This window comes from Hirundo rustica, chromosome 1 (assembly GCF_015227805.2).
Source record: "Hirundo rustica isolate bHirRus1 chromosome 1, bHirRus1.pri.v3, whole genome shotgun sequence".
Classification (NCBI taxonomy): Eukaryota; Metazoa; Chordata; class Aves; order Passeriformes; family Hirundinidae; genus Hirundo; species Hirundo rustica.
The window spans coordinates 140712015-140738759 of NC_053450.1; the positions used below are offsets into that span (position 1 = coordinate 140712015).

The 26745-nt window shown below is 38.5% G+C and overlaps 1 protein-coding gene across 2 annotated transcripts; it reads left to right on the forward strand.

The window, feature by feature from the left end:
- The first annotated feature begins 398 nt into the window (after nt 1-398).
- On the forward strand, nt 399-26350 carry WAC (WW domain containing adaptor with coiled-coil). Of its 2 annotated transcripts, XM_040066517.1 has the most exons (8): nt 399-533; nt 667-703; nt 2108-2303; nt 20086-20192; nt 20950-21065; nt 21670-21782; nt 23207-23515; nt 26219-26350. In XM_040066517.1, the coding sequence occupies exons 1-8, from the start codon at nt 493-495 to the stop codon at nt 26263-26265; spliced, it is 966 nt and encodes a 321-aa protein (XP_039922451.1). In that variant the 5' UTR covers nt 399-492; the 3' UTR covers nt 26266-26350. The 2 variants fall into 2 exon arrangements, with proteins under 2 accessions (XP_039922451.1, XP_039922445.1); XM_040066511.2 differs by lacking the exon at nt 26219-26350 and having other exon boundaries at nt 23207-25497.
- The last annotated feature ends 395 nt before the right edge of the window (nt 26351-26745 follow it).

Here is a 26745-nt window from a genome sequence, read left to right on the forward strand (position 1 = left end):
AGGGAGGGACTGAAGGTCGTCGTGCTCGGCGGAGGCAGCCGATGTTTGCCGAAGGGAGGGACTGAGGGGCGTCGGGTTCGGCGGAGGCAGCCGATGTTTACCGAAGGCAGAGTCGCCCGAGAGCAAAGGGGACAGAGGGGACGGAGCGCGTCGGAAAGAGCCGGAAAGAGCCGACGTTGACCGAGCGCGGCGTCGCCCGAGTTCCCCGGATGTAGTTGGAGCAGCGGCGGCGGCGGGCGCGGCGGGGGGAGGCGGTGGCCGAGTCGGTGCTCCCGGTGTGTCTCAGCGCGCGCGGGGCCGAGCTGCCGGCGTCTCCCCTCTCGAGGCGATGGGCCCGTGAGCGCCGCTCCAGCCGAGCTGCCCGAGCCGCCCCCTTCCCCCGCCCCTGCCCCCGGAGCGCTGCCGCCCCCGCCTCCCCCCTCGGCGCCTGTGGCCCGGCCGCGGCCGTGCCCTCCTGGTCCCCTCACCCTCACACACACAGGCCGGGCATTGATGGTAATGTATGCGAGGAAACAGCAGAGACTCAGTGATGGGTAAATTCACCCCCCCCCCCCCCCCTCGGCCCCGCGGGGCTGCCCCCCCCCCTCCGCCATGTTCGGCCCGGCCGCGGGGCCGGTAACGGGTGCTCGCTAACGCCTCTCTCTCTTTCTCTCGCTCTCTCCTCAGCTGTCACGACCGCAGGGGGGACTCGCAGCCCTACCAGGTACCGCCGGGCCGGGAGGAGGAGCAGGGGAGACGGGGGGGGGGGTGCTACTCCAGCGGAGGCTCCGGCGGCCGCCGCAGGCCGCGGTGCCGCGGCCGCCCCGGTCCGGCCCCTGGCGGCGCTCTGGGCCTGGGGCCGCGGGGCGGAGAGGCGGCGGCGGCCCTGGCCCAGGGAACGGGGCCCCGGAGCTCGGCCGAGGCCTACGGAGCCGGGGCGAGGAGGAGCGGCCTAGTGCGACCCGTGCGGGGCTCGGGCCTGGGAGTCGGGGAGGGTGCGAGGGGCGGGAGAGGGAGCCGGGGTCACCTGCGGTGGAGTGGAGACCCAGGAGAAGTGAATGTTTTTCTTCTAAAAACAAAAGGAATCTTGTTCTGCCACCTCCTCGCCCCCTTCCCAAAGTCCTTTCTTCTCCCCAAAACTGCTACTGTGGGCTGTAACCTGAGCAGGGCACGGGCTTAGACCCTGACCAACTTGGGGTTGCAAGCGAGGCTTAATTTCTGCAGAGGCCAGCTGCTAGGCATGTTCAGAAACCACCAAATCCTTGAGTTACCGGCAATAGCCTCAGTTTCTGTAAGGTGGATACTGCACTTCTTTGCTGTGTCTACTGAAAAAATCCAATTGTCGTGGTTTGAGTCTGTGGAGAGCCATATGTTGTGATATTGCTCTCTGTGGGCCCTGAATTGAAGTGTTATACTGCATTTCTGTATATTTGAATCACTAAAGTGCAGTATGGCAGTCCAAGGCAGCTGTCAGTGACAGTTCATGTAAATGTAAACACTTGCAATTCAGCAGTTCACACTGCAAAACCAAGAAGGTCAGAGTGAGGCAGACCATGTAATTTTTGGTAAAGACTTTAGAATGAGTTATTACATTACATGCTTTGGCTCCGTAGAATTACTGTTTTTAATTATATCTGTTTCAGGGATATTAATACTGAAAAAAACATCCCAGAATTTCAAGGCAATGTTGATACCGAATGGTCTTGACTAGAGTATGGAGGACATATTCAAAGTTTACACTAATTCTGTGTAAATCTGTGTAACTCAAATAAACTTTGAGTTTGTTTTCCTAATAACAAGTGGAGACTAGTTCTTCTCCCAGAAATGTGGAAGAGCCATGGCCTGTTTGCTGCTGAAAGTGTGTAGTCCATCAGTGAAATGCTAGAGAAAAGAGGTTCTTAACAGCAAGTGTTGCATTGGATGTAGCAGTGGGAGAAAGTGCTTTGAGTTCTATTTACAGAACTTGTTGCTTTAATGCAGGTGGTAATAAAAACTATGAGGTCTAAGGCTGGTTTTTTTAATAGGAAATGAAAATCAATTGACTTTTTAAAGTACTTTTGAAAGAGAAGGAAAAATCCCCAAATTTTATATCTAATGTGAATGCCTATTTTCTTCTGATCTGTTACAGGCTCTTAAATACTCATCCAAGAGTCACCCCAGTGGTGGTGATCACCGTCATGACAAGATGCGAGACACCACAGATCCTTCACCGCCAAATAAAATGCTGCGGCGCTCTGACAGCCCTGAAAACAAATACGGTGACAACACAGGGCACAGTAAAGCAAAAAGTGTGCATACTCACAGAGTTAGAGAGAGGGATGGTGGTGAGTTGTCTTTAACAAACTTGTACTTAAGCAATCGCTAATATCTCATTAAAATTAGCCATTATCACTCAGGTTATGTCTTACACTGAATGTGCCTTGTACTCAGCTAGGGTGACTGCAGTGAACCCAAAATAGGAATTGAATTGGAAACAATCACTGAGGCATTGTAACACCTATTAGTTTTCTGTTTTTTACAGGTATGGTAGTTTTCCTTATCGTCCCAAAGATTAAATAAACCCTTTTTTTAAAATTATTATTTTAACTAGTATGTCTCATTTGTTTTAGACATACTGCAACATTTGATAGCATGATTTTTTTTTTTTTTTTCATTAGCAGTAAATATTGGCTGTTTTGGATAATTTTTAATAACTTCTGTGTATTTTGATGCTGTACTGTGCAGGTACATGTTCCATAGACTAAACCCCATCAGAAATGAAAAAAATCTGCTTTGTATTTAGCTGCTATGTAGAACTCTTAATAGATGATCAAAGGTAGCACATACTAGAGCTTTTCTTGGCAGGAGTTTAAGCAGTGTGTTTACAGCCAAGGCAGCCTCCTGTGTTTTTACAGGTTTGTAAACAGTAGTAATATCCCCAGTATTTTTAAACTGATCTTATTTTGTATCTCTGCTTCCTAGGAAAAGAGTAGGATTTTCCAGGTAATAAACAGCGTTAGATAACAAACAGCCAGCATTTAGAAAATTGCAGTTAGTGTCTGATTTTAGAAAAGTTCTTTTGTTCTGTTAATTGGCCTTTGTGTCAAGGTATAAGGTGAAGTATGAAAGAGAATTTAGAGCTTTAAATCTGTTCTGTATAAAGCTAACAAATTCTGATGTACATATACATTTATTGCTGCACTAGTTTTACTTGATATAGTAGTTACAGTAAAATGAAAGAAGTATCTTTCAAGTAATTTTTTAGGAAATAATAGTTCCACACCACGAATGAGTTCATGGTACCAAATTATTCTTAAAAATCGTATTTATTTTTCCTTCTTTGATTTAATGCTGAGGCTCTGTACATCACTGTTAATGTCATAGAAGTGTGTAGATGGATTATAAGAATGTGCCTGTTTTGTTAATACACTGATTTTCATTGTATCTGAGAATAGTTGGAAGTGTAGTAATATCAGAGTTAAATGCATATACAATGTGCAGCTCTATGCTGCTATTCTGTGCTACTTTTCAGGATACAGAGGTGTCACCTCTTTTATTTCCTCTTCACCTATCCAAAGACATTAGTCCCACATATTCTTGAAATTCTAGTTTTAGTACAGTCAGTATTTTTTTTCTGCTTGAATGGAGCTGCTTTTAGTGGAATCATGCATTTATGGAAACATGTAGAGGATGAGGCTCTGTGTGGGGAGTGCATTTGCTTATTTGTGTGTTAGAACAGTTGTAAGATAGGAAAGACATTCTGAAGTCCTTACAGGGTCCAGCTGTATTTAGTATCTGGGGAGTGGTCCGAGCCATGTATGCACGTAGTCAGGATGAAGGAAAATGAATGATTTGTACTTTTGTAAATGAAAGGAGCACCATCCCACTGTACCTTCTCCTAGTTGTTAAGACAGTGGAAAGTCTCATTTATTCTGACCTGAATCACATCATGTGTTAACAGACTGGAAGAAGGAAGTAGTCTTCAGCAGTTTGAGGCAAATTACTCATTTTAAAAGTTGAACATTTGTACTGTTTAATGCAAATAACAGATTTTTGTGTGTGTCATTAGTAGGGTTAGTTTCACCTTTGTAAAATATACTCAAAACAACCAAAATTAATATTAAATCCTATGGTACTGTATGTAGTAAACAAAAGCTGAGCAGATCTGGGCAGAAAGATAGCAATTTGTCTTTGATGTACTGAATATTTCTGTCAGTATGAAGTAAAGGTAGGTGTTAAAATATAGGTGAAATGCTGTAGTGTAATGGACATTTGCATATTGCTAATATGCAGAAGACGAAATAATTTACTATTTTGTCTGTTGAATTACACTGAAGGGCTGCTCTTGCTGTAGTATCCCCTTAGTTTTGCAGTTAGAGACATACAGTGGAAAAAACAAAAACACTACAAAAGTGCTAACACTTTTCATCTAAGCCTTTATATGACAGAAGAGTATTAATTGGCTTTGATACTACTGCAATTGTCTGTCATGTTTTCTTTTTGCAGTCATTGTAGAGGAGGAAAGAAGTTTTTATTTTTTGTAATTGCTGTACATTATTTTAAAATTGGTGCTGCTTGATTTGAAACTACTACAGGTGTTACTGCCTTCCTGTGATCTAGCTGAACTTAACAAAGCAAATCTCATTGAGACATCTCTAGTATTTATTTTCCTAAACTGAATTAAAGTCCCAAACAAAACAATCTCTTCTCTCATACCTCAGAAAACAAAATAGGACATAAATTTGGGGTATTACTACTGAACATAAAGCCGATTTAACCTGATGTCTCCCTCTCAACCCAATGTTCAGAAAGAGCTCCCAAACATCTCTTAATAATTTTAGGTCTGAAGAGAAACAGGAAGATTCAGTGGTGTAGCATGCTGATTCAGTCATGACTCGTTCATGTTTTTGTGGTAAATGCAGAATGTTATTTAAATGTCATTCCAGGATTAAAGTGTACACATTTAAAATAGAAGAGCAGGAATTGATTGAAAATTAATTAATGAAAAATGGTAGGACCACCTCGTATTAATATCCTTAGTATGTGTATAAAGGTATTTTTTGTTAACAGCTTATTTTTGTAATATTCACGGCAGAATCTTTTGCAGAACTGTAATCATGGTGAGAAATTCAGTTAAGGTTTTAAAATGTGTTATGGATAAGCCCTCCATACTGATACAGTGCAAACAAAGCATTTTTCAAAGTTGCTTACTGCATGGTTTCTGTGGAAAGAGACTGTGTACAGAGACAGCCATTCTCTGGAGAGAGACTTCCAAGTTTATCTTGGACTAAACACGGTGGAGTAATTGCAAGTTTTTGTCACATCCCTGGTTTCCTAAGAGCACTTGTACATCCAGCATATCAGAAAACTGCCTTAACTTTGTTCTTGCTTTCAGGTCCCTGTGCATGGGGGTATTGTCTCTGTATGCAAGTGTTTAAAACACAATGAACAGCTTCCCCCCCTCAGTGCATCTCTTATTTTATAGGTCAGCTGCTATAGGCAAGTGTGGGGTTTGAAGAGATTAGGGGGTCTTATGAGACCAGCTCAAGTGTGAAGTTTCTTAACGGTAACAAATAGGGACTTAAAGCCAGCATTGTTTATGGGGAATAGAACTATTAAGGGCCTGGTAGATGTGGAAAAATGTTTCCATTAAAGTAAAAGGGAAATACAAAGATTTGAGGGCTCTCATGCTTGATGGTAGAAGGCTGTTGTAGGTCTTTTATGATGCTTGAATGACAAGATACTGGTGTACAGGAAAGAAAACAGAGGCCAGAAAAGTAGTGTAGCTTTGGGAATAGTGAAAGGGATATATATATATATATATAAAAATAAAAAATTGAGAGTAAAATTGCTTGATGCAACCCTTGTTAAAAAAAGGGCAAAGGGTGTTTCTGCTTAACTTTATGGAGTAGAATGACCCGCTAAGATAGACAGTAGAACTTCCTGCAAGAAAGGTTAGTTCAGTTAAGCCACCTGTACTCAATTGTTTCTTATTGTGAAGAAAATGCTGCATGTTTCACTACATTTATGTTTAAGAGACTTTGAAACCTTGCTTCATGCCATGATATTAATTGCTTAAAATAGCAAACTGGAGAGCGTAAATGTACATAGCATGAAATCTGCTGCATTGTGTGCTGTTGTGCAGTATAGGCTCTTTTAATGAAATTTGATTGTAACTTGTGATATTTAAATTCCAAAGTATAATTGAAGCTTTGTGACTCTCTCTTTTGCATGTGAGTTGTTGTTTTTTTTTTAATTGGCAATTAGGAACATTTGTCAGTGAGCACTGTTACTGACTAATACGGTTCCAAGATTAAAAACCTGACTGCTATTAGAGGCTGAATGAAATATTTTAAATAATGAGTTTCTGTTTTTATCAAAGTGGTGGTTGGAGCTTCTGTGATTCTTTGTTGGTTTGCTTCATTTCCACTGGTTCCTGAAGGAGTTCAGAGTCCTCATAGCAAACAGCCCTAAACAGAGGACTGTGTTAGCTTCCTGTGTCGGCAGCCCTGGCAGTCGAGGGGAGCTGCTGATTAAATGAGTGTGATCATTGGCCAGTGAAACAAACAATGAACGGTGTGTTAGGGCAGCTGCAAGAGAATGGAAGATGCTCGGGCAATGGGCCTTGGAAAGAGGAAATTGCAGGGTGGGTGGAAAGAGGCAAGTCTGAGGGTAATGGAACATAGTGAAGGTTTCAGGAAGAAGCTGGAGTAGATTCTATCTATGTGGTTACTATTAACTGCTGTTAATGGTAATTATTCATTACTATGAAAACCATTTCCTTACTGTAACTCTACAGTCAAAGCTGGGATGAGATAAGTCTGATCACAAAAGAGAGTGATCTCTCCATGAAACATGCTTTGAATACCCCCTAACAGCCAAGTGTAGATTTAGGGATTTACTTCACTTTCCTTGAATGTTGGCTGTTTGGATGCATTAAAGGAGGTAGGGATGGGTAGCTGGTTTGTATTTTAAGAAAAATGGAATTGCTTCCTGGCTCATTCACATTTTAGAAGCTTTTCTTTGGACTTCAAAAAAAAATGGGGAAATTAAGTTTCTGTTTTCTGGTATTTATAAAAGCTTTCTTTTAAGTGTTACTGCCTTCAGACAGGGTTTTAATTTTAAGTTTGCTTTCAAGTTTAGAACTTTTAGATAGAAAGTAGTTTTCCATTTACTCAATGGGTTTGGCAATATTTCTGAGGTGAGTTTTTGCAGGATCAGTTATATAACCATTTCTTTGTGTTACTCTGTTGTGGGTAAGTAAATTGAGAAGTATGTGCTCATAGAATCACAGTAAAAGATAAGACTTGTGTTTGTACTTTTTAAATCCAGAGGTTTAGAATGTTAATATTGAAAATTGCTTTTGAAAAGTACCTGCAAAGCTTGATTATAACTAGCACAGAATGGAAGATAAAACACCCTAATTTTATATTACTGATGTTAGGTAAGAATTGTGATATTAATATGATGGTATTAAATGCTAAGTCTTTATTCATGTAGGTGGATGGAGTCCTCTGTTTCTCTTAATGAAGTTCAAGTATCTGGTGTAGGTTGCTAGAGTAAAAGATGTATTAGTGGGAGACTTGATCTGAAATGGAAGCTGCATCAAATGTTAATAAGCAGTCCTATTTGTTGGTAACCTGTTGATGCAGCTGCTTCCCAAACTCTGTTGCTATTAGGACTTTGACACTGGGAATTTTAACTTACTGTTTTTACATTCTTTTATATGTGAGAGTATAGAATTCAGATCTGTAAATCAGTCCTCTGAAAGTTTCCATTTATAGTTGCTCTGTTTAGATAAATATATATCTTAGTTTTAAGAATTCATTGGATTGTAAATGTATGTACTATGTTCAAGTCAGTCTGCCTGCTAGGCTTGGTAAGCTTTTGTACCTAAGCATATTTTATGTTTTGGGAAAGACAAAATAAGTGACAATATACAAGGTTTGTTGAACTTGGTTGTTTCTGCTATGTAAGCTAATCAGAAGGGAATGACTTGTACTTAGCATCATGCTTTAACATGTGCTACTTGCCTCTGACTTTACAGGAATGGAATATACAGTTTACTAAGCTACTTTTGGGCTGCTTTTCTGGAGATGAAGTAATGAAAACTGTTAGTTTCTGATGAGCTGCCTGCTACTAGGCCATAGTCAAGATAGCGATTTTTAAATTATGTAGCATTTGGCTCTGTATTCCCTAATGGCCCTGATTAGAATTATTCCTTAACCATGTTTAGGGACACAGCTGCTTTCTAAGAGAAACACTATTTATTGACAGTTTACATTTGTTTTCCTGGCCATTTCTACCTATTCAGTGTAAAGTATCACCGAAGCTGTGCAGAACTTGGAAGAGAATGCTCTGCCTCTGTTTTGGCTGAGAGGGGAGGTGATGCTGTAATAACTTTCCTGTGAATGATAGTAATTTAATGGCACATAACTTGCAATGGTAACTGCATTTGTTTACAAAGTCAGGCCTTTTTGCAATTTCATGGGCAATTTCAGGGAAAAACCTCTTGCTGTACAGTGAGATCATCTGCTATGTAGCGCTTCAGTAAGGATTGTTTCCTTTTTTCTCCCTGCTTTTGAGTTTGTGAAGTCAGATGCGTGTTCCAAGGCATAAATTGTACTTGCCTGCTAACTGCAAGTGGAGTGATAAAATACTATTCAAGAATAATCACAGAGTGGGTCAGGTTGGAAGGGGCCACAGTGGGTATGGTCCAAACTCCCTGCTCAGGCAGGGTCATCCTAGAACACATGGCACAGGATTGTGTCCAGATGGTTCTTGAATCTTTCCAGTGAGGGAGACTCCACAAGCGCTCTGAACAGCCTGCTCCAGTGCTCGGTCACTCACGCAGTAAAGAAGTTCTTCCTTGTATTGAGGTGGAACTTCGTGCACCACAGTTTGTGCCCATTGCTTCTTGACCTGTTGTTTGGCACTGCTGGGAGGAGCCTGGATCCATCCTCTGACACCCTCCATTCTGATACTCTAGACAGTGATGAGGGCCCCCCTTGGTATCTCGGGTGAAAAGCCCGTCCTTCAGGTCACTGGAAAGGGAGAGAAGTTTTTGAGCAGATGACTGGCAAGAGACTTCACTCTTTTTACCAGATGCCTTAAGAGATATCTGTTAAGCTTTTGTGGCCTTGACTTACCTTTCCATGCATGCAGCAGTTATGTCATGTTTGAAATAAATGAAAAATGAGGCCTAGAGAACTATGATTAGGCCCTGTAGTAGTTTGGGATAATCATCTGTTCCTTAAAGTGACTCTTGCTACAAAGGAGAGTTGCAAAGGAACAGTTTGTCAAAGTTAAATGGAATTTTTTTCTGTTGCAATGTTAAAACATAATTTGTTTTGTTTCTACAGCAGAGGTATGATAAAAAATGCTAATACCCTCCTTTTGTCATCACTCAAAAAAAGGGATGTAGATCAGTTTTCAAGTGCTTCATGGCAAGGAAAAGGCAGCCAGAAATATGAACAGTGAACTAAATGAACTAAATTTTTTGTGTATGATGGCAGCAGAAATCTTCAAAAGGTCTTTTTTTGGTCTAAACTTTTATCATTAGTTTTCTCATACCTATCAATGTAATTTCTGTGACCTGCTGTGTGTATTTAGACATGTCAGGCTTTCTGAAAATACTTTTACAAAACAGATACACAGTTCCATCCCAGCTACACAGAAGATTTCTTAAATATTGTGCTTTCTTATATTCTCCAAAGCAACAGTCTTCCCCAGTGTTTTTCCACGTTTGTAACTGAATTTGTTGCAGCAGCAGAGTTATTCATGTCTATCAGTAGCAAAAACAGGGAAAGTAAATTCCGGTCTGTCCTGCTCATCTCATTTTTATGATTCAAACATACCTATTCGCTCCAAAATGTTTTTTTTTATTAAGATACGTAATAAGTAATGCACATTTGTGAATAAATGCCACAATACAAGTTAGGTAATGTGCTCTACCTATTTTTTTCTTCTGTTGTGTTTATTTCACATAGTTCTGTTCTGGAGCTGGTGCGTTCATGCCGGCTGTGCCCCTTGAATAACAGGGAGGAGTTTAGATCTCATCTAGTTAAGTCCTTAGAGTAGATTTCTCATTCAGACACCTGCTGCTGACAGATTAACACTGACTTAATTTTAAAAACTGTTCATTTGGAAGAATGCTATTTTTGCTTGCTTTAATACAAGAAATAAAATGATCCTCTTCAAATTCAAGTACTATAAAGTTCACCTCATACTGGCTAGACACTGCCAATAATAATAATTGCAGTTTTTGTATAGTCCTTTTGAGAGTGCTTACTTAACTAGAGAAATAAAATGAGACACTTAGGCAATCAAACAATTGTAAAACAGATTTTGAATTTGTAAACATAACTACAGCTTTTGTGAAGAGGCTTATTTTCCTATAGTAAGGTAGTTCCTGGAAAGACCAGTCAAATTTTATGTATGTATTTAATAATTACTTAATGGGAGGAGGGATGAATTGTCTTGTCACCTTTAGATGCTTGTGCTTTAGATGCTTGAAAGCCCTGTTGCACAATACCTTTGTTAAGCTGAGCTAAACTTTGTTAAGCTGAGCTGGGCCAGCCTGAAATAAAGCTGTGAATCTGTTTTTTTTAAAACCACAACACTATATATAATTATTTCTTAGATCAATCCTTGCTTGCCACCTTTGCTTCCTCCCAGAGCTGTGGGCCAGCATTCCTTTATTAGTGAGGAACTTCTATGTGACAGAAAGTAGTAAAGTAATTTTATTTTTTTTTTAGCATTCCTAGCATCTCCTCTTTTCAAAAACAATTCCCAGTTGAAAATTAACATAAGCATGAAATTAAAATTATGCTTGTTGCATATTTATACTGTAATAAATACACATGTGGCATAGTATGTCCAGAACTGAAAATGTATTTTGTCTAAACCTAATCATTTCCCAAGTTACATAAAAGTGTACTGACCAACTGCTGCTTTTAACACTAAATATTTTCAAGTTAGGTTGCTAATGATGGTGAAGAAAGAACATGTCCAGGAAAAAAAGAGTAATCTTTCTGAAAACAGAAATATTCCAGAATTCTTTATAGGCAGATGAGTCAATATCTAAATTTTAGGTGAGATAATGCTTTCTCTGCTTTATTGAGACATGGACATTGCTGTAGTCTTAGAAGAAAAGAAAGTTCTCTTCAAATAGCAAATATAACACTCAAGCAATGATCTGGTATGGGAGTAGAGGTTGGTTCTTGTATTGTGTTTGATGTGTCTTAAGACACAAATTTGAGATCATCCGACTTACAGTTACTATTTTTAAGACACATTTAAGAAGGGAGAAATACGGCGCCTTTTTTTCTGGCCTTATTTTAATGTGGTTAGACATTGATTCTGCCACAGCTCTCTGATTAAGGATATAAGTGTTGCATGTGTGACTAACCTTGAAGATTGCAGTCTGTTTTATAACAGACTCACTTTTTTCTAGTACTTCTACGTCATGTACTTAATGAATTGGTGATTCTGAATCATGCATGCTCAGTTGGGATGAGAGAAACTTAAGATGGGATGAAGTTCACAAGCATTTGTTGTTGCATGGCACTACCTATGTGCATAAAACCTTGTAGTTTCACTTTCCTTATGCTAACCCTAGTAATGGAAACATTCAGTGCATGTTCATTTGTAAGTAATATTGCATTCACAGGGTCTTCTGTTTAAACTTCTTTGTCCTCAAGGAGCTATCTTCAAAACATCAAAAGAAATTTGAGAGTTGCTAAACAACCTGGCCTTGTACTTAATTAACCTTATTTTTTGCTCAGTGGATTTTGTGAGGCAGATTAAGTTGTCATATCTTAATTAATTGTTTGGAGCTTCTGAGTGGGAGTCCTAATTTGGTGCTGTGGATACATAGAAAAGAGGGGAAATAGTCTGAGAGCTGTGTTTGTCACCTGCTTTTTTTTTTTTCTCCTTTGTAAGCAGAAATTGTTTTGCATGACCCCTGATTTTAATCAAACTACAATTTGTGATAGCTGGGTTATGGTGTGTCAGTCTTTCACAGTCTTACTCTGCTGTTTGTAATCTAAAAATACTGAAATACACAGTGTTTATAAAGTTTTCTGTATTTGAGTAACTCCCATCTGAGGTGTGTCTTGATAAACGTCAGTGGTTCTTCCAATGTTTTATGTTGAGAAGCTCTTTGAATAAAAAGTAAAATATATGATGCTTGCCCCCTCCCCCTCCTGCAATGTTAAAGAAATTGTTTGTCATTTCAATATCCCTTGAGCCTAATTTTCATAAAGCGTTTGAGTATGTGCCTGTTGCCTCAGATGACTAATATATTTTTTTAGAAATGTCTTGAGTTCTCTAGGTTTTTCTTGCTTTTGAGAGGGAAAAACTTCTAAATTTGGGATAATCTGCTGACAATTAATGTGAATCAGAAATAGAGATTCAATCTTCTGCTTGCTCTTAGTTGATCAGTTTTGTGGAAGTGTTGCTGGAAGTAGGAGTGTGTTGTAGTGCTGTTAGACTTCATCACTGAGCTCGACTCTCTTAGTACTGTGCTACAGTGTGCTCTTGGGAGCCTCGTTTGGGTTTCGTAGTGTGTTGCTGAGAAGGGCTTGGAAGGGGGGAATTCAGTCCATTGTCCATTTGCTGTGCTGATCCATGTGGAGTTCAGATAACATGGTTCTTAGTTTGTTTAAGGATTTTAGCTGTCAGTTTAAGATACCTGTTTTTGCATGTCATAATAATTAAAAAGTCTCTATATGAAGCTGTTGAGGTTGGAAGAACCTCTCTTAAGTCTCTGACACCGTATTAGAGATGTGTTTTATGAGTCACAATCCAGAGCAAAGGCAGAGTTTGGCTTTATTCTCAACCTACGTCCTTTCTTTTTGGAGCAATGTCCCACTCCTGGTACAAATATGGTAATGTTAATTAGTGTTGCAAGCTTTAAAATAGTTTAAACTGTCATTAGTGATGTTGAACAAGGATTTTGATTTTTTTATTAAACACAATGAAATCTTCTGGTGTCATGAACCAGAGTTAGGAAAATGACTGTGTTGCTGAAATTCATGGTACTTGCTCACATTTTCCATGGGTGAAAATGCTTTTTTCAAGCTGATTGATCTCAGATAAAGTGCGTGTTTTAGTAGATCTTCAGCAGTATTGAGGATGCTGCTAGCATTTTTTTACTTTATTAGGTGACCTGAACCTAAAGTTCCCCATAGGGAGAAAATCGCAAATGTTAATCTGAGGAATTTGTCTACCCATAGTTTTTAATTTCACTTAAATTAATTTTGTAGGTTATAATTTGTTTAATCTACTTTAGTAACCTTTGAGTCTTAACAGAAATGTTAAAAAGTGGTTGGAATTTGCCTTAATTATTGAGAAACAGGTAAATTCTTTCAAGTGATACTGTTTACCCCACTTCAAAGTAAAGATTAAAGGTCTTCATGGGTGATGGTGAAGTTATTTATCTAGTCTTTCTTTATTGTTATTTCAATAGCTGAGGTATCAAGGAAACTGAAAATATACTGATTTTCTTTGAAGAAGAAAATTGGTTGGCATTCTGTCTGGAATATGTTGAAAATGCATTTTCCATCTCTTAGGCTTTTTTCAGCTCTGTGATTTGTGACATTTGAGTACTGGGTCATACAGAAACTCAGTGCATTCAGTGAACCTTTTTAGTGAACCTGATAATTTTCAGAGTTGTGTCTTAAGTTAAAAAGGGATTTCTCAGTGCTACTGGGATGAGGACTGAGTGGAGAAAGAAAATAACCCCAAAATTATTTAATTATTAAGCTGTAGCTGTAACAAGGTGAGGAGCAAATGAGAGGATGGTTGGACAAAAATAAGTTTATCTGCTCTATCAGTGAGGAGAACCCAGTCTGTGTTACTCATTTAGGCTGAAGTACAACCCTAGGAAAATAGCTGCTGGAGCAGTAAAACCCTGACCTATTACTTGAAAACTCAAAGTTTGAATATAGTTCGAGGCGTTTTATTACCTTTTGCTTTCCTTTTTGGTGGGCAGGAGTAACTTGGTGTTCTTTTTAGAGCAGTTTAGTCTGTTTGCCCTAAAATCAAGCTTCAATCTCTGAAATAGAGTACATCTAATTAAAAATAAAAAAGTAAGCAGTAAAGAGCAAAATAAAATTTACTGTACATTATGCAACGCATAATATTTAACATTATCTCTTTCATTTTAATAATCAGTAATGCCTTTGTATTTGCTGAGTATTGCATTAGTAAAATGAGTCCTTGACTTTCATTAGTTTACTGTTCCTCATTTTTTCTTCTCAAGGTGTCGCTTTATTACCATTTTAGAAGAAAAATTCTATTATGGATAAAGCTATATGTTTAGAGTCTCATTTTCATCCACTATTGGTCATTTGTGCCACTCCATGTCAGTAAGACTCCTGGTCTGTTTATAGTAATGTTTTTGGCTGATGTCTGTGAACTTCTGTGTGAATGTAACTTAGAGAAAAAGAGAGCTTCTCTACATTGGAATGATTACCCTGTGGACTGGATATTGCGAAATAGTACAGACTTTGCTGTCCTGGATTGGCAGTGTGGCAGGAGAGAAAGGTAGGGGATGCAGTAAGGCTTTGTAAGTTTTTTTTGCTAATAGAGCTACTTGTTGACTGGTATAAAACATTTGTTGGGGGGGACATAATGAGTATAGTTGGGCAGTGCAGTGATCAGGCTAGATTTTCATTTTTTGGTAGAGCATTGTGCATTCAGCTTAGTCAGTAACGAATTTCTGGAAAATGTTACTGCACAGTTGGTATATTCTCTGAGGCCACTGCTCTACTAGGAAAATTGCAAGTTTTTATGCTTTTGGTTGCATGTGGAAGGCAGCCATGTTTTTTTCAATACACTAGGCCACATAAAAATGCAGTGAAGAAAAATTGCTTTGTCTTACTACTTTTATATTTGGCAAATGAAAAAGACTATGGTAGGCTGTTCTGTTACTGTGGGCGTGTTGGGCACTCTGTTCCTCTTGTGTTGCTTTATTTCCTCCCATATGCAGAACTTTACAAAGTGTTCTGCGCAAAGATTTGCACTGAAGTAACAAAGCCAGTTGAAATACACTTTAAGAATTTTAGCTTATCCTAGATAAATTTCTGTCATTTTTACTGTTTGAAGAAATCTTCTTAGTTATCCCCATATAATGCCACCACCATAAACTATCTTGCTGTTAGGTTTTCTCTGTTAGCAACTAATCAGTATCTGTCACTTGGCAGTATTTGTTCTTTTGAGGAAGTTCAGATTCTGATTTTGTCTGTAGTTTAATGAGTTTGTTTGCATGTTAGCTGAGAGGTGGAACGTGGAGTATGGACGGAGTTGTCACAAATTTAATGACCTTCCTTGCTTTTCTGCTGCCCAGTGTTTCTTTCCACATGACTAGTTATGTGGGCACAGAAATGGTGACTCTGCTAAAACCCTTCCTGAATCCCAGTTCCCTTTGGAGGGGCTGAAGGAGCAGACTATCTTTGAGTTCCAGCTGGTGAGCACTTTAGGTAAACTTCCTTTATTTTATATCTACCCTGACACTTCTTAGTATGGACAAAATGAGGGTTAGGATATTAACAAGATATTTTTGTGGCTAAAAAGAAAACATAAATGCTCTATCAGTGGTGAACCCTGTAAAGTTAACTGTCATGTGGTGCAACAGTGTATATACTGCAGCTCTAATGTTTCTCTGTTCCAACTTGTGCATTTCAGTTGGGGATTTTATGATTTTGATACTGTACAATGTTATGAACCCAAAAGAGACTAAGATGCTTGGATGCCAGAGAATGATGGGGAATGCACAGTCATGTCTAATCAAATGGCAAGCAATCTATTTTAGGTGGTTTCAGGTGGATGTTGTAAATACAGGTTCTGCAAAGGAAGAAGTTTTGGTGTGGTCTTGAGAAATGGCAGGGGAGAAGGGAGAGAAACCAGGTGCTTTGTTACAGCAGTCTGATCCTTAGTTAACTCAAAATTTGAACTTCCTATACTTTCAGACTTGAAGTGGTGTTAATGGAGATGCTAATTAAATGTGATAATTGCTAGAGAAAATTGACTGTATTGCAAAATGGAGTATTCTTATTTTATCATATGTTTAATCTGTTTTTCAAGTCCAGCATAATTTTGAGCCCTTATTACAGTTCCAAGTGTCTTGGATTCAGCAGTTGGGATATGGAAACAACTTATAAAAACATTAAAATGAGTCCTAGTGTAACAGAATCTCAAATCTGTGGTAGGCATTAAGTCAATTTTGAATTGGTTCCCAGACCCTTGCTCTTTGTGCTTTCTGGTGATTTTCATGCATTAGTAAGGAATATGTGATTTTTGTTGGAAAGACTAGGAGATAGTTTTGATATTTCAGCCTTGACTCTGACCTGCCCTATGACTTGTTCATCGCTGGGGAAGACTTGCTTACACAGTTGCACTGCTACAGATTTATGTAAGTGTAGGGGTGATGCCCTTGTTGGCCATCTTCCAGTTAGGAGTATCTCTTTCCAGTTTCAGCTACTTTCAAAATAATGATTAAACTGAGGAAACTCACTGTGATTGTGCAGTAAGCATTTCCATGGGGAGTTCTGAAACTGAATTGGGGTATTTATAACACAATATGAATTTCGTTATGGCGCACTGAAGATATATATTAGCAATTGCTAAATCTGAAAATATGCTAGTAATGAGTGCAAAAACAAGTCTTTGTTCCTCTTTTCTGAAGAAAGTGTAGCTGGTAAGGAAATCTGACTGTAAGAGGAAAAGGTGAGAAGTGCCACAGGGAACTGACTGAGGGACAGTAGTATGCTCTACCCTATCAGGCCTTTTTCTGGGGTATGGACTAGGCTCGGTGATCCTGTTCTCGTGATCTGCCTTGCCAGGCATGCAGCTGGGAGATGCAGAGCTGGTGGCAAGTCACAACCACCTTAAAATGGCTCTGGGTTAGGCTTTGCTAATTAGCATTCAAGTGCGAGGAACTCCCTTGTTTTTAGAGGTAGACCTCTGTTTATATTCTGTTTTTCTGATTTTTGTGGGTTGCTTTCTGGCCTTTTAAACATCTTCAACAGCTTTCCCAGACAGCTTGAGCTGGCACTGCTTGCTTGGCTGGGTTGTCAGATTCCTAGATGACTGCTGTGCTTGAATTTAACCACACAGTAAAACCTCGCTACCTTAGTATAAAAAGGTAATTTGGTAATATGGTTGTCATGTTTACATACAGTATTTAAGCCCTTATTTGAGGTGCCTAAAATTCTTGTTCTCCAGAGGATCATGTGTTTTGGTCTTGTAAGCTTTCCAACAGCAAACAGCAGTTCAGCCGTCCTTTTGTATGCTCATTCCTGAAGTTTGGGTACAGATCCAAACATAAAGTGGCATTTTGTGTAAAATAGAATGGAGGTAGGGGTGGTGAACCCACACCTGTGATTACCCTATGTAAACTGTCCCAGGCACCATCAGTGTGTATTTATGGCTGGCCCTGTCAGTGCCCGCGTCGCTTGTCCCGGTGACCCGAGGCAGTCGGCATTGCTGGAGCAGCCATGATCACTTTGTGCAGCTGAGGCCAGCTCAGGTGGGACAGTAGTCGTGATGGAGGGAGCGTGTGGGTGGACAGTCTGGGCGGGAGGACTGCAGCTCAGAGAGGCCCCGGGGCCCCTTCTGAAGAAACCTCTGCATAGCACGTGTTCCCCTATCGGGGCCAGCTGGAGGTGGGTGTGACTTGCGGCAGCAGCTCTGATACTCTTGCCGAACGCTTGGTGCCTCAGTACTGGGGCTGGGCGCTGTGTGGAATGGGGGCATTCTGCTCAGCTCATACACCGGATGGGGTTCGAAAGTCTGCATACTGAATTTGAGGGGTTTGTTTAGGAGTTGGATAAAATTGGCTTTACAGTACTTTATTGATATGATAGGTATGTTGTTGGCTCTTTCTCGTGTTCAAAAAATACCTGGTAGGTTAGATTCACGGTGGGGGTATATTTGGGCTACTACAGTATTTAAACCATGAAATCTTGAGCATGCTGAAAAAATGTAGTGATACTGCATCCATGGTACAGGACTACACTAAATTAAATGCATTGTTGCTTTCTGATGTTTTGAAAGGACTGTTCAAACAAAGCCATCTGGTAAATTTTCATCTCATTTTTTTCCTTGAAGAAGGGAGATGATTTTTACCTCATGTCTGTGTTGAACAACCGACAAAAATACGTTAAGAAATCGAAATTATTTTTATCTCAGTAGAAGGATATAGTAAATAAAGACTAAAAGAATGGCTAATACAAAAATATTAAACAGCTATTTCACTGCATAATCAGTGTCCAAAAAAATTTGAGAGTGTTGGTGTAACTAAGGAGTGCAGTCTTGTAGTCATGATATACTACTTATATCCAGGGGAATCAAATGCATCTGTAAATGGTTTTTTTTTTTTGGTAGTTGTTGTTATGCATGTGCATCCGCAAGTGTGTGATGGTTGGAAGTACTGCTTTGGCAAGCCTAACTTGCCAACAAGCTAAGTCATTCTTCTGGGCTCTGAGCATGCAAATACTTTTGGTATAGGATTATGGTCTAGCTTTTGAGACTATTTGAGTATGAGACTCACTCTGTTTTCCTTATTTTTTTCCCCCTTATATCTTTACGGAGAATAACATGCAGTTTTAGCCAACATAGTCTGGGGAAAGGTTTTGAAGTAGTGCTAGTTCAGGTTGCAGTAACTCATGTTTGTGCAAATTGACCTTTAACCTTTGTAGGGTACTAAACAGTTTGGTGATGGTGTACCTCTGCTTTTGTGTTGGGCTGTTTTTCTAACCTGCAGGGTTAAAGGTGGGGAGAAAGAAGTTTGAAACAGTAATTTTTTCACTGCTTGTGTAGTTAGAAGGCTCAGAAGACAAAATTTCCATTATAATGGCTCTTGTTTTGCACCATACTGTGTCATTTAGTTATGTTCTGTGTGTGTAGCTCTTGGAAGACTTTGAAACAATTACTTTATTTTTTTATGACTCCATTCACTCCTACCTATCAGTCCTTTACTGTTCTTTACAGTAATTGCTCATGAGATAAAGTCTTTGCCATTTTCAGATCACTTTGACTTCATGTTTAGATTGCTATACAACTTGTGAAGCTAATGTTACTTCATGTAGTACCCCTGGGTATTGAGAAATTTCTCAGTAAGGAAAGGGAAAATAAAGGCTGGGAGAGTGTTATATTTGTAATATCTAGGTTTTTCCCTGAAATGTGTAAGAAGATTATTTTTCTTTGTTCGGTGTGATTTATGTGGATATTTAAAACTCAAAAAAAATCCTGTCAAGAACAATGGAAGAGTTTTTACTTGCTTAGAAATTTTAGAGAAAGGAGGCCTTAAGAGCAGGAAATATAAAAGAAGATTGCAGAGTGGGAATGGGTGTCCTTGTTTAATTGTAGATGGAACTGTTCAGGTGACTTGAGCTTAGGCACAAATACAGATCTAAAAGGTGTTGAGAATTATGTCCTTTCTTGTTTCAGCTGTTCAAGTATTTTCACATTGTGGAAAACCAAGATGCCTTGAAGAGTATTTGGTAGGGAGGCCAGAAGCAAGTGGTGGTTTGGGAAGTGCTGCTTTTGGTGTTCTAGATGTCAGTGCCTTTATTACAGAGACTGAGGTGCAGCAAAGTTTATTCTGCTTGGTATGCATAAACAGAAGTGGTTAGCTAGAACTAATAACAAGTAGTCTCAGAAGAAAACAGTTTTAAGAAAACAGCATTACTTCAGTAAACTTAAAACCCGATTTTCTGCATCTAACCATGTAGGCAGTAGATAAGCCTATTTAAATTTTCTGATCTAATGTTGAGGAGAAAATATCTGTTAATTTCCGAATTGGCATGTTAGGGCTGTTAAAAGCATCAAAATTATAAAGGCTGTTTGTTTGCTATTAATGGAATAAGGTTTGAGAGTTAGACAGTGAAGGGACAAGCGGAATTACACTAATAAAATCAAAATGAGTTTTATGTTAACGTGAAAAAGAGACATGCATGTGGTCTCTTGAAATTCTTCTGTGTCTGAACTGTGATGTGATCGAGGTTTTGGTCAACTTGGCTTCTCCTCTTCCCTCTTCTTTCCCCTTCCACCTCCTTAGAATGCAGATGGTTGATTTCTTTGAAAGCGCACATGGTGAATAGTCTTTCTCTTTCCTTTCAGGGACCAGTTACTCTCCACAAGAAAATTCACACAACCACAGTGCTCTTCATAGTTCAAATTCACATTCTTCTAATCCCAGCAATAATCCAAGCAAAACTTCTGATGCAGTGAGTATTTGTGGTTGATTTTCCTCCGTGTGTTGCTCTGTTCATACATTCATATTTTCACAACTTTGTCTAAGGCAGGCAGCATGTACATTGTGCTTGAGTTTTCCAACATCAGTCTTTATTTTATAAACGCTCTGTAAACCAAACCTGCAGTTGTCATATGTTTTAACACTATTCTAATTGGTAATCATTAGAACTTTCAGTTACCTGTCATTAATTTTAAAATATTAGATTATTTAAATGATCTGTGGATACAGAAATATTTTCCATTAAATTTGTGGTAAATCTAAAGTAGTCAGTATAATTTAACTTATTTGAAATATGTTACATATTGTGCATTTTAATCACTTCAGTATCAAAGATTTAGTAGTTACAGTGGTGTTTGTAAAAAATTGCCCAAAACCAAAACTGGTAAATTTGTGGTCAGTATTTGAAAAGGTAATAATTTTAAGGATGTTGTGAGGTGAAAGAAACTAATGATATCAGTATTAACCTTACTGTATCCCACTAAATGTACTACTAGATTTTGTTCAGGGGTTTGATGGGAATAAACCAGAGGAAACTATTGCAGAATGCAGCAGGAGGATACTGGTCATGTGTTCAAACTACCAATGAAATGGGCATTTAGAGGTGGTGGAAAGTAATGATGTGGGTATATAAAAGGGTGCCATGTAGTTTTACAAAACAGTGAAAGCTATTAAATTTGTATATTAAAACTCTCAAGTAGCCTTTTGTCCAACACTGTTTGTATTTAAAGGCTTACGATTCTGCGGATGATTGGTCTGAGCACATCAGCTCTTCAGGCAAAAAATACTACTACAACTGCCGAACAGAAGTTTCACAGTGGGAAAAACCAAAAGAGTGGCTGGAAAGGTATATGTTTGTATTTGTTTTAATTGTATAAAGAACGAATATTCTTAAGCACATTTCAGAGCAGTTGAGCTTATCTAATAGATTACTGCTATAAAAGATTGTGCTCTTAAGTCTGCTGTGTTCCTACCCTTACCATAACCCTTGGCACCTCTTTTATCCCTTGGCAGACCAGAGCCTGAGAGGGAAGTATGGTTGGTTTGTGTGGGGATGATTTTTTGGGGTGGTGGTGGTGGTGTTGAGAGGGGGAGGAGGGTTGGTTGGTTGGTTGGTTTGGTTTTTGTTTTGGTTGGGGTTTTGTTTTGGGGTTCTTTTGGTGTTTGTTGCTTTTAATGTTTTGGTTTAGGATGTGTTTTTTGGTTGTGGTTTTTTTGTTTTGTTTTGTTTTGTTTTGTTTTTTGGTTTTTTCCTGACAAAATTAGAGATCTGAACTGGTATATTGTGGGGTTCAACAAGCACAGGTGTAAGGAAGCAGTGGCTGGAGTTTGCTAACCCCACCTGTAGCAGCAAGCTCTTAACAGTTTAATTCATCTCATGTAACTTACAGAAACTGTTATATTATTAGATAATGTAAGTTCTTACCTATCTTTTGTTTTCTTTTCTTCAGAGAGCAGAGACAAAAAGAAGCAAGCAAAATGTCAGTTAACAGTTTTCCAAAAGATAGGGATTACAGAAGAGAGGTGATGCAGGCGACAGCTGCCAGTGGGTTTGCCAGTGGAAGTATGTGGGTTTTTTTACAGCAATACATTTCTTGCCTTGTTTGCATTACTTTTTTTCTTTTCCAAAGTTCAAATATGGTAAAAAATGCCTTTCCTTAGCTTTTTTTCTCACCTTTTCATATATAAAAGCCGAAGTGGATAGCACAGTTAACTCTCCCAAATGTTGTTTCTTTAAGTAACTTCACTGGTGCAACACTTGCCTAATGCTTTTTTGTGCTGCTCCTCCTCTTTGTGGCTTTTATGGTCGAGTTTAATTATCTTCATGAGTAGTTACTTAAACAACTTGCATAATCTGTAGTTTAGTTGGATTGTCATGATCATTGAGACCTGCTAATGTCATATTCTGACCTTAAAAATAAAGATTTCGCATCTAAAAATAAATAACCTAATTCAATAGATTTTGGTATCAGGGCTTGTGTATGTTATTGAGAGCATATTTTTGCCTCACCAATACTCTTAGCAAAATCTTTCTTGGACTATAAATTTCTGTAACTTGGAGATATTTGTCCTGATACCTAGTTTTAATTTTTGTCAATTTTCTTCTGGAAAATAGTTGTACTGTGAGATCCTGTCTGTATGCTGATGCAGTTGGGGTAAATTTGTATCATAGTTCTCAGGGTAGTTTAAAAGTAGAAGCCAAAGTATTATTCTTCACCCACGCTCTTTGGATTTGACAAGGTAGAGATGTATAAAGGGGTATTTTTCTGTGTACTCTGAAACTTACTGCTTGTGCTAAAATATGGTGGATGCTGCAAAAAGATAGAAGTCATGCATAATGCAGTGAGTGTTTTGTGACAGGTGAAAATGGTAAGAAACTATAAAAAGAATTACTCTGTGTTTATTTGGTATGTTCACTGAGTAGCATATTTTAAAGTCTGTGGTCATGTGATCAGTGCAGATTAGTCATTCACTTAATAAATATATAAATGTCTTGAATTAACTGTGAGTTTGTTGTAGTAGTGCTCAAGTGACATGAAGAGGAATTCTTTGAAGGCTAGAATGTGAAACTATTAAATTATACTTGATGTTCAGGGGTTTTGATGAACAAAAGAAAAATGGCACAAATGATCTCTTCACACTAAATACAAGATGGAAATAATAGATCTCGATTTAGATCTTGTTAGGAGACTTGAAAAGTTAACTTGACTGTAACACTCATTATAAAGCAGCCTTTCATCAAAACACGGTGCTTAACTGGAACTCTAAATCAAGCAAAGGTCAGAAAAAATGCATTTTGTCAGTGAGCAGAATGAAATTTTGCCTTTTTTATGCTGATCTACTTGAGGCTTTTTTTAATCATGAGAAGTTCAGTTAGCTCTCGTTGTTGGTGCGCAGCTGTATTAATCACTGCAATCTTGGACTTGTTTCTAATTTAATCTTTTTTTTTCTTATTGCAACGTTACTTGGGGAATCCTGAAAAAAAAGTGGAAGACAAGCATTCCAGTGACACCAGCAGTATGCTCCCACAGAATATTTTATCTCAAACAAGCAGGCACAATGACAGAGACTACAGACTGCCAAGAGCAGAGACTCACAGTAGTTCTACTCCAGTACAGCATCCCATCAAACCAGTGGTTCATTCAACTGCTACCCCAAGCACTGTTCCTCCTAGTCCATTTTCTCTACAATCTGATCACCAGCCAAAGAAATCCTTTGATGCTAATGGAGCATCTACTTTATCAAAACTGTCTACATCCACATCTTCCATCCCTGCACAGAAAACAGAGAGAAAAGGTATGTCTGATGAAATTCCCTCTAGTATTAAAGATGATGCATTGCATTACTTTGCTTATTTGAAGTATGTTAGTACTAGAATTTAAAGATTTTTTTTTCCTGTTTGATTGTATGTGTTTAGAACTTGATTACTGGTTTTAAGTGTTTACTTTCCCCTAAACCCCGTCTGCTATATCTTATACAACTTCAAATTGACACTGCGATATTTACTATTTACTGGCTTATTCTGCAAATTAACATTTCAAATTGTAATTGAAAAGATGTATTTTCGTAGAACGTATTTTAATTCTCGTCTTCTCTCTTGTTGTTTTGTATCTTTGCCATTTGGGTTGTAATGTTACACAGTTTGAAAGTCATTTTGGACCATTATGTTTTATGAACTGCTATTACTGTTTGGAATGCCAGTGTCAAACCTTTCAAGCACAATTCTTAAAGAAAGCAAGAGTTTTCTACATGTTTGTACGAGCTAATCTTTTTTGATCTGTATCTTGAGAAATACTGGATCTTCAGTTCTAAATCTGCTGATAGTATATGTTAGTATGTGTTTCTGTTACCTGATAATACCTGTTAGATACAGTTAGAATCAAGCAAAGTTAGGACTTCACTGTGCATTGTTTGTGACCTTTCAGACCTGTCTTTTAGTTGGATTTAATTCATTATTAGGGATGAAGAGCTCAAGAAGATTGTGAGAATGTGTGTCATTAATGATAGTTTGTTACTTTGGTGTAGTTGAGTTTGAGAGAGTGGTATTGTGTAAGAAAATCCTATTTTGAGGGCTTTGGGAAGGAGAAAAATAACTTTTAACAATCATGTTGAGTTTTAATTTTAAATATTGTATAATTAATATGTAATTGAATTCTTTTTTGAGAGAGAGTTTTTTGCCTTGTCCATACTTGCAAGTTGGCCTAGTTAAATAGTTTTAAAAAGAAAACCAAAACCGACTCTAGTCTGACACTGGTCTTGTACTCTGTTTTTGAGTCTTCCACTTCTGTTTATTAAAGAGTTCCAACTTGTACACAGACTTAAGAACAGCAAGCCACGTAAAATATTCAAACAGTAGCGTACACCGACAAATACTGTAAGACAGTTGTGCATGTAAAGAAATTTTTGTTTTTTTCTTGACACTTTGTACAATTTTTACATAACCCGGGTCATGAATACTGACTGTAAACGACAGAGGAACAGGTTATTTTCAGCAAGCACAGTAAAGCACGAAGTAAGGTGTGCTAGTTCAAGCATGGTTCTTGTACTGAGTGCGGTAGTTACCTGCTTCATGTAAGCCTCTATTTTCTGATTGCAGTTTGAAGCACTTGTACACATTACAGCGCAAAACGTCCACGTCAAGTATTCTTTCCTTTAGTGTATCTACTGCATTTCCCTTTCTATATTTAAAATACACTTAAACCCCCTCTTATTATTATTCAGTTCTGGCATGTTCTTGATTCCTCTTTGGTGTGTGATCAGATTTCATACTGGGTATTCTTTCGCTGCTTTACTGCACATCTGCATTAATTGACCAGCTGACTTACAGCAATTGAAGGAACTTCCCATTCTGACAACTGCTACAGATGTTGGCAGAGAGTTCTAATACTTCTTACAAACGACATGAATTGGAGAACATACACCTGGGTATAATATTGAAAACAATCACACGGGGCAGTCTTGATGCTGTCAATCTTACTTTAGAATCCATATTACCATGAATGGTTCCATATTAAATCATTCACTGAATTTCTGTATTCTTAGATAGATTTTTGTTAATGTTATATGGGTTAAATGAATAGATTCTCTGTAATAATCTTGCCTCATTGATCTATTTTATGGCACTCGATTGTGAGCAAATATTGTACTTATTTCGGAAAAAGAATTACAAGAAAAGGATTACAGAAAGTTAGTAAATAATTGAAGAATTAGACTAGATGAATGTTGGGCTTGAAATTCTTACTCTAGAAAATGTGAGTTTTTGCGTATTTCTTTAGCTCTTGTACAGAAACAGAAGAATTGAGTGTGGGTGCTGTCATAATTAGGTCATCAAAGAGTACATTCAGTTGACTTTCCTCTTTCTGGGGAATGTCAGACTGTCTTTTTAAGGAAATCAAACCAGTAAATTTTCTGTAGCATTTTGGATATTTAAATTTTTAAAAAGGGAAGAAACAGTGCTTTGGATGATTTACTGTTACTCATTCTCTCAGAGGTGACTGTGAACCTGCAGTACTAGAAGTATGCAGTTTATAAAGTATTTCTTGTAGCTGTTACCAAAAGTGAAAATACAGTAATTATCCTGAGACACTTGGTTCAAACAATCTTCTAAAAGTGTTTTTGCAGAACTGAAAAATAGTTCGATAGGTTTATGTTTACAGTAGTAAAGCAGATAGCCTTTACTCTTGTTTTTCGATTCACTGACTGTGCCATTCCTCTCTCTTTCTAAAAAGAGGTAAAACTGAAATTTTTTGCCTATAACAATAGGTTGGTCCAAATGACTGAATAATATGTGCAGTACTCCTTCCTTAAATGAATTCTTGCTTCTTGTGAATGTGTTTTTGGCTGCCTTATGCCAGCTTATATGTACACTGTTTTATTAGTTCTGATTTCAGTGTGTTTTTTTGGTTTTTTTTAAGCAGTAATAGTTTTGAACAGCAGAACAACAGAAAAACACAAAACCCAACAAGAATGCTTTTTTCAGCTCAATCTCTTTTGCTGCAGGGGTATGTTGTAGTCCCACAAGGAGATTGAATAAAATCCCTGGCTGAACTATAGCTCAGCTGTTAGCAGTAGTCCTCTGCCCTCAATGGCTGGCAGTAGTGGAGAGTTCCTGGGGAACTATTTGACCTCTACCCTTTGGTTTGAATGTTCCAGTCAGAATCTGCTGCTTCTGTTTGTGCTCACTGTGAGTGCTTTATGCAGGTAAAGTGTGGGGTTGCTTTTCCTACTTTTTGGCTGCTTTATCTGTAGGGCACATCACATTTTCCTATTTCTAATTCAGAATGAAATGTTGTATTGTCCGTATCTTAACAGTGTGTGTCTGTCTGTAGGATACTTCTCACACCTTTCCTCCAAGTCCCGTCAGGCGGCACTTTGTTTCTAGTGCAGCCGTACTCAAACTTTTATGAGAACACAGCAAGCTAGGCAGTGCAATGTTGGGTGGGTTGTGACTCTGGTGCTCCTTTTCCTTTTCTCACCCCTGTGGTTTTCTTGTAACACTCACTAGTCTTTAGTGGTCGGTTATTAAC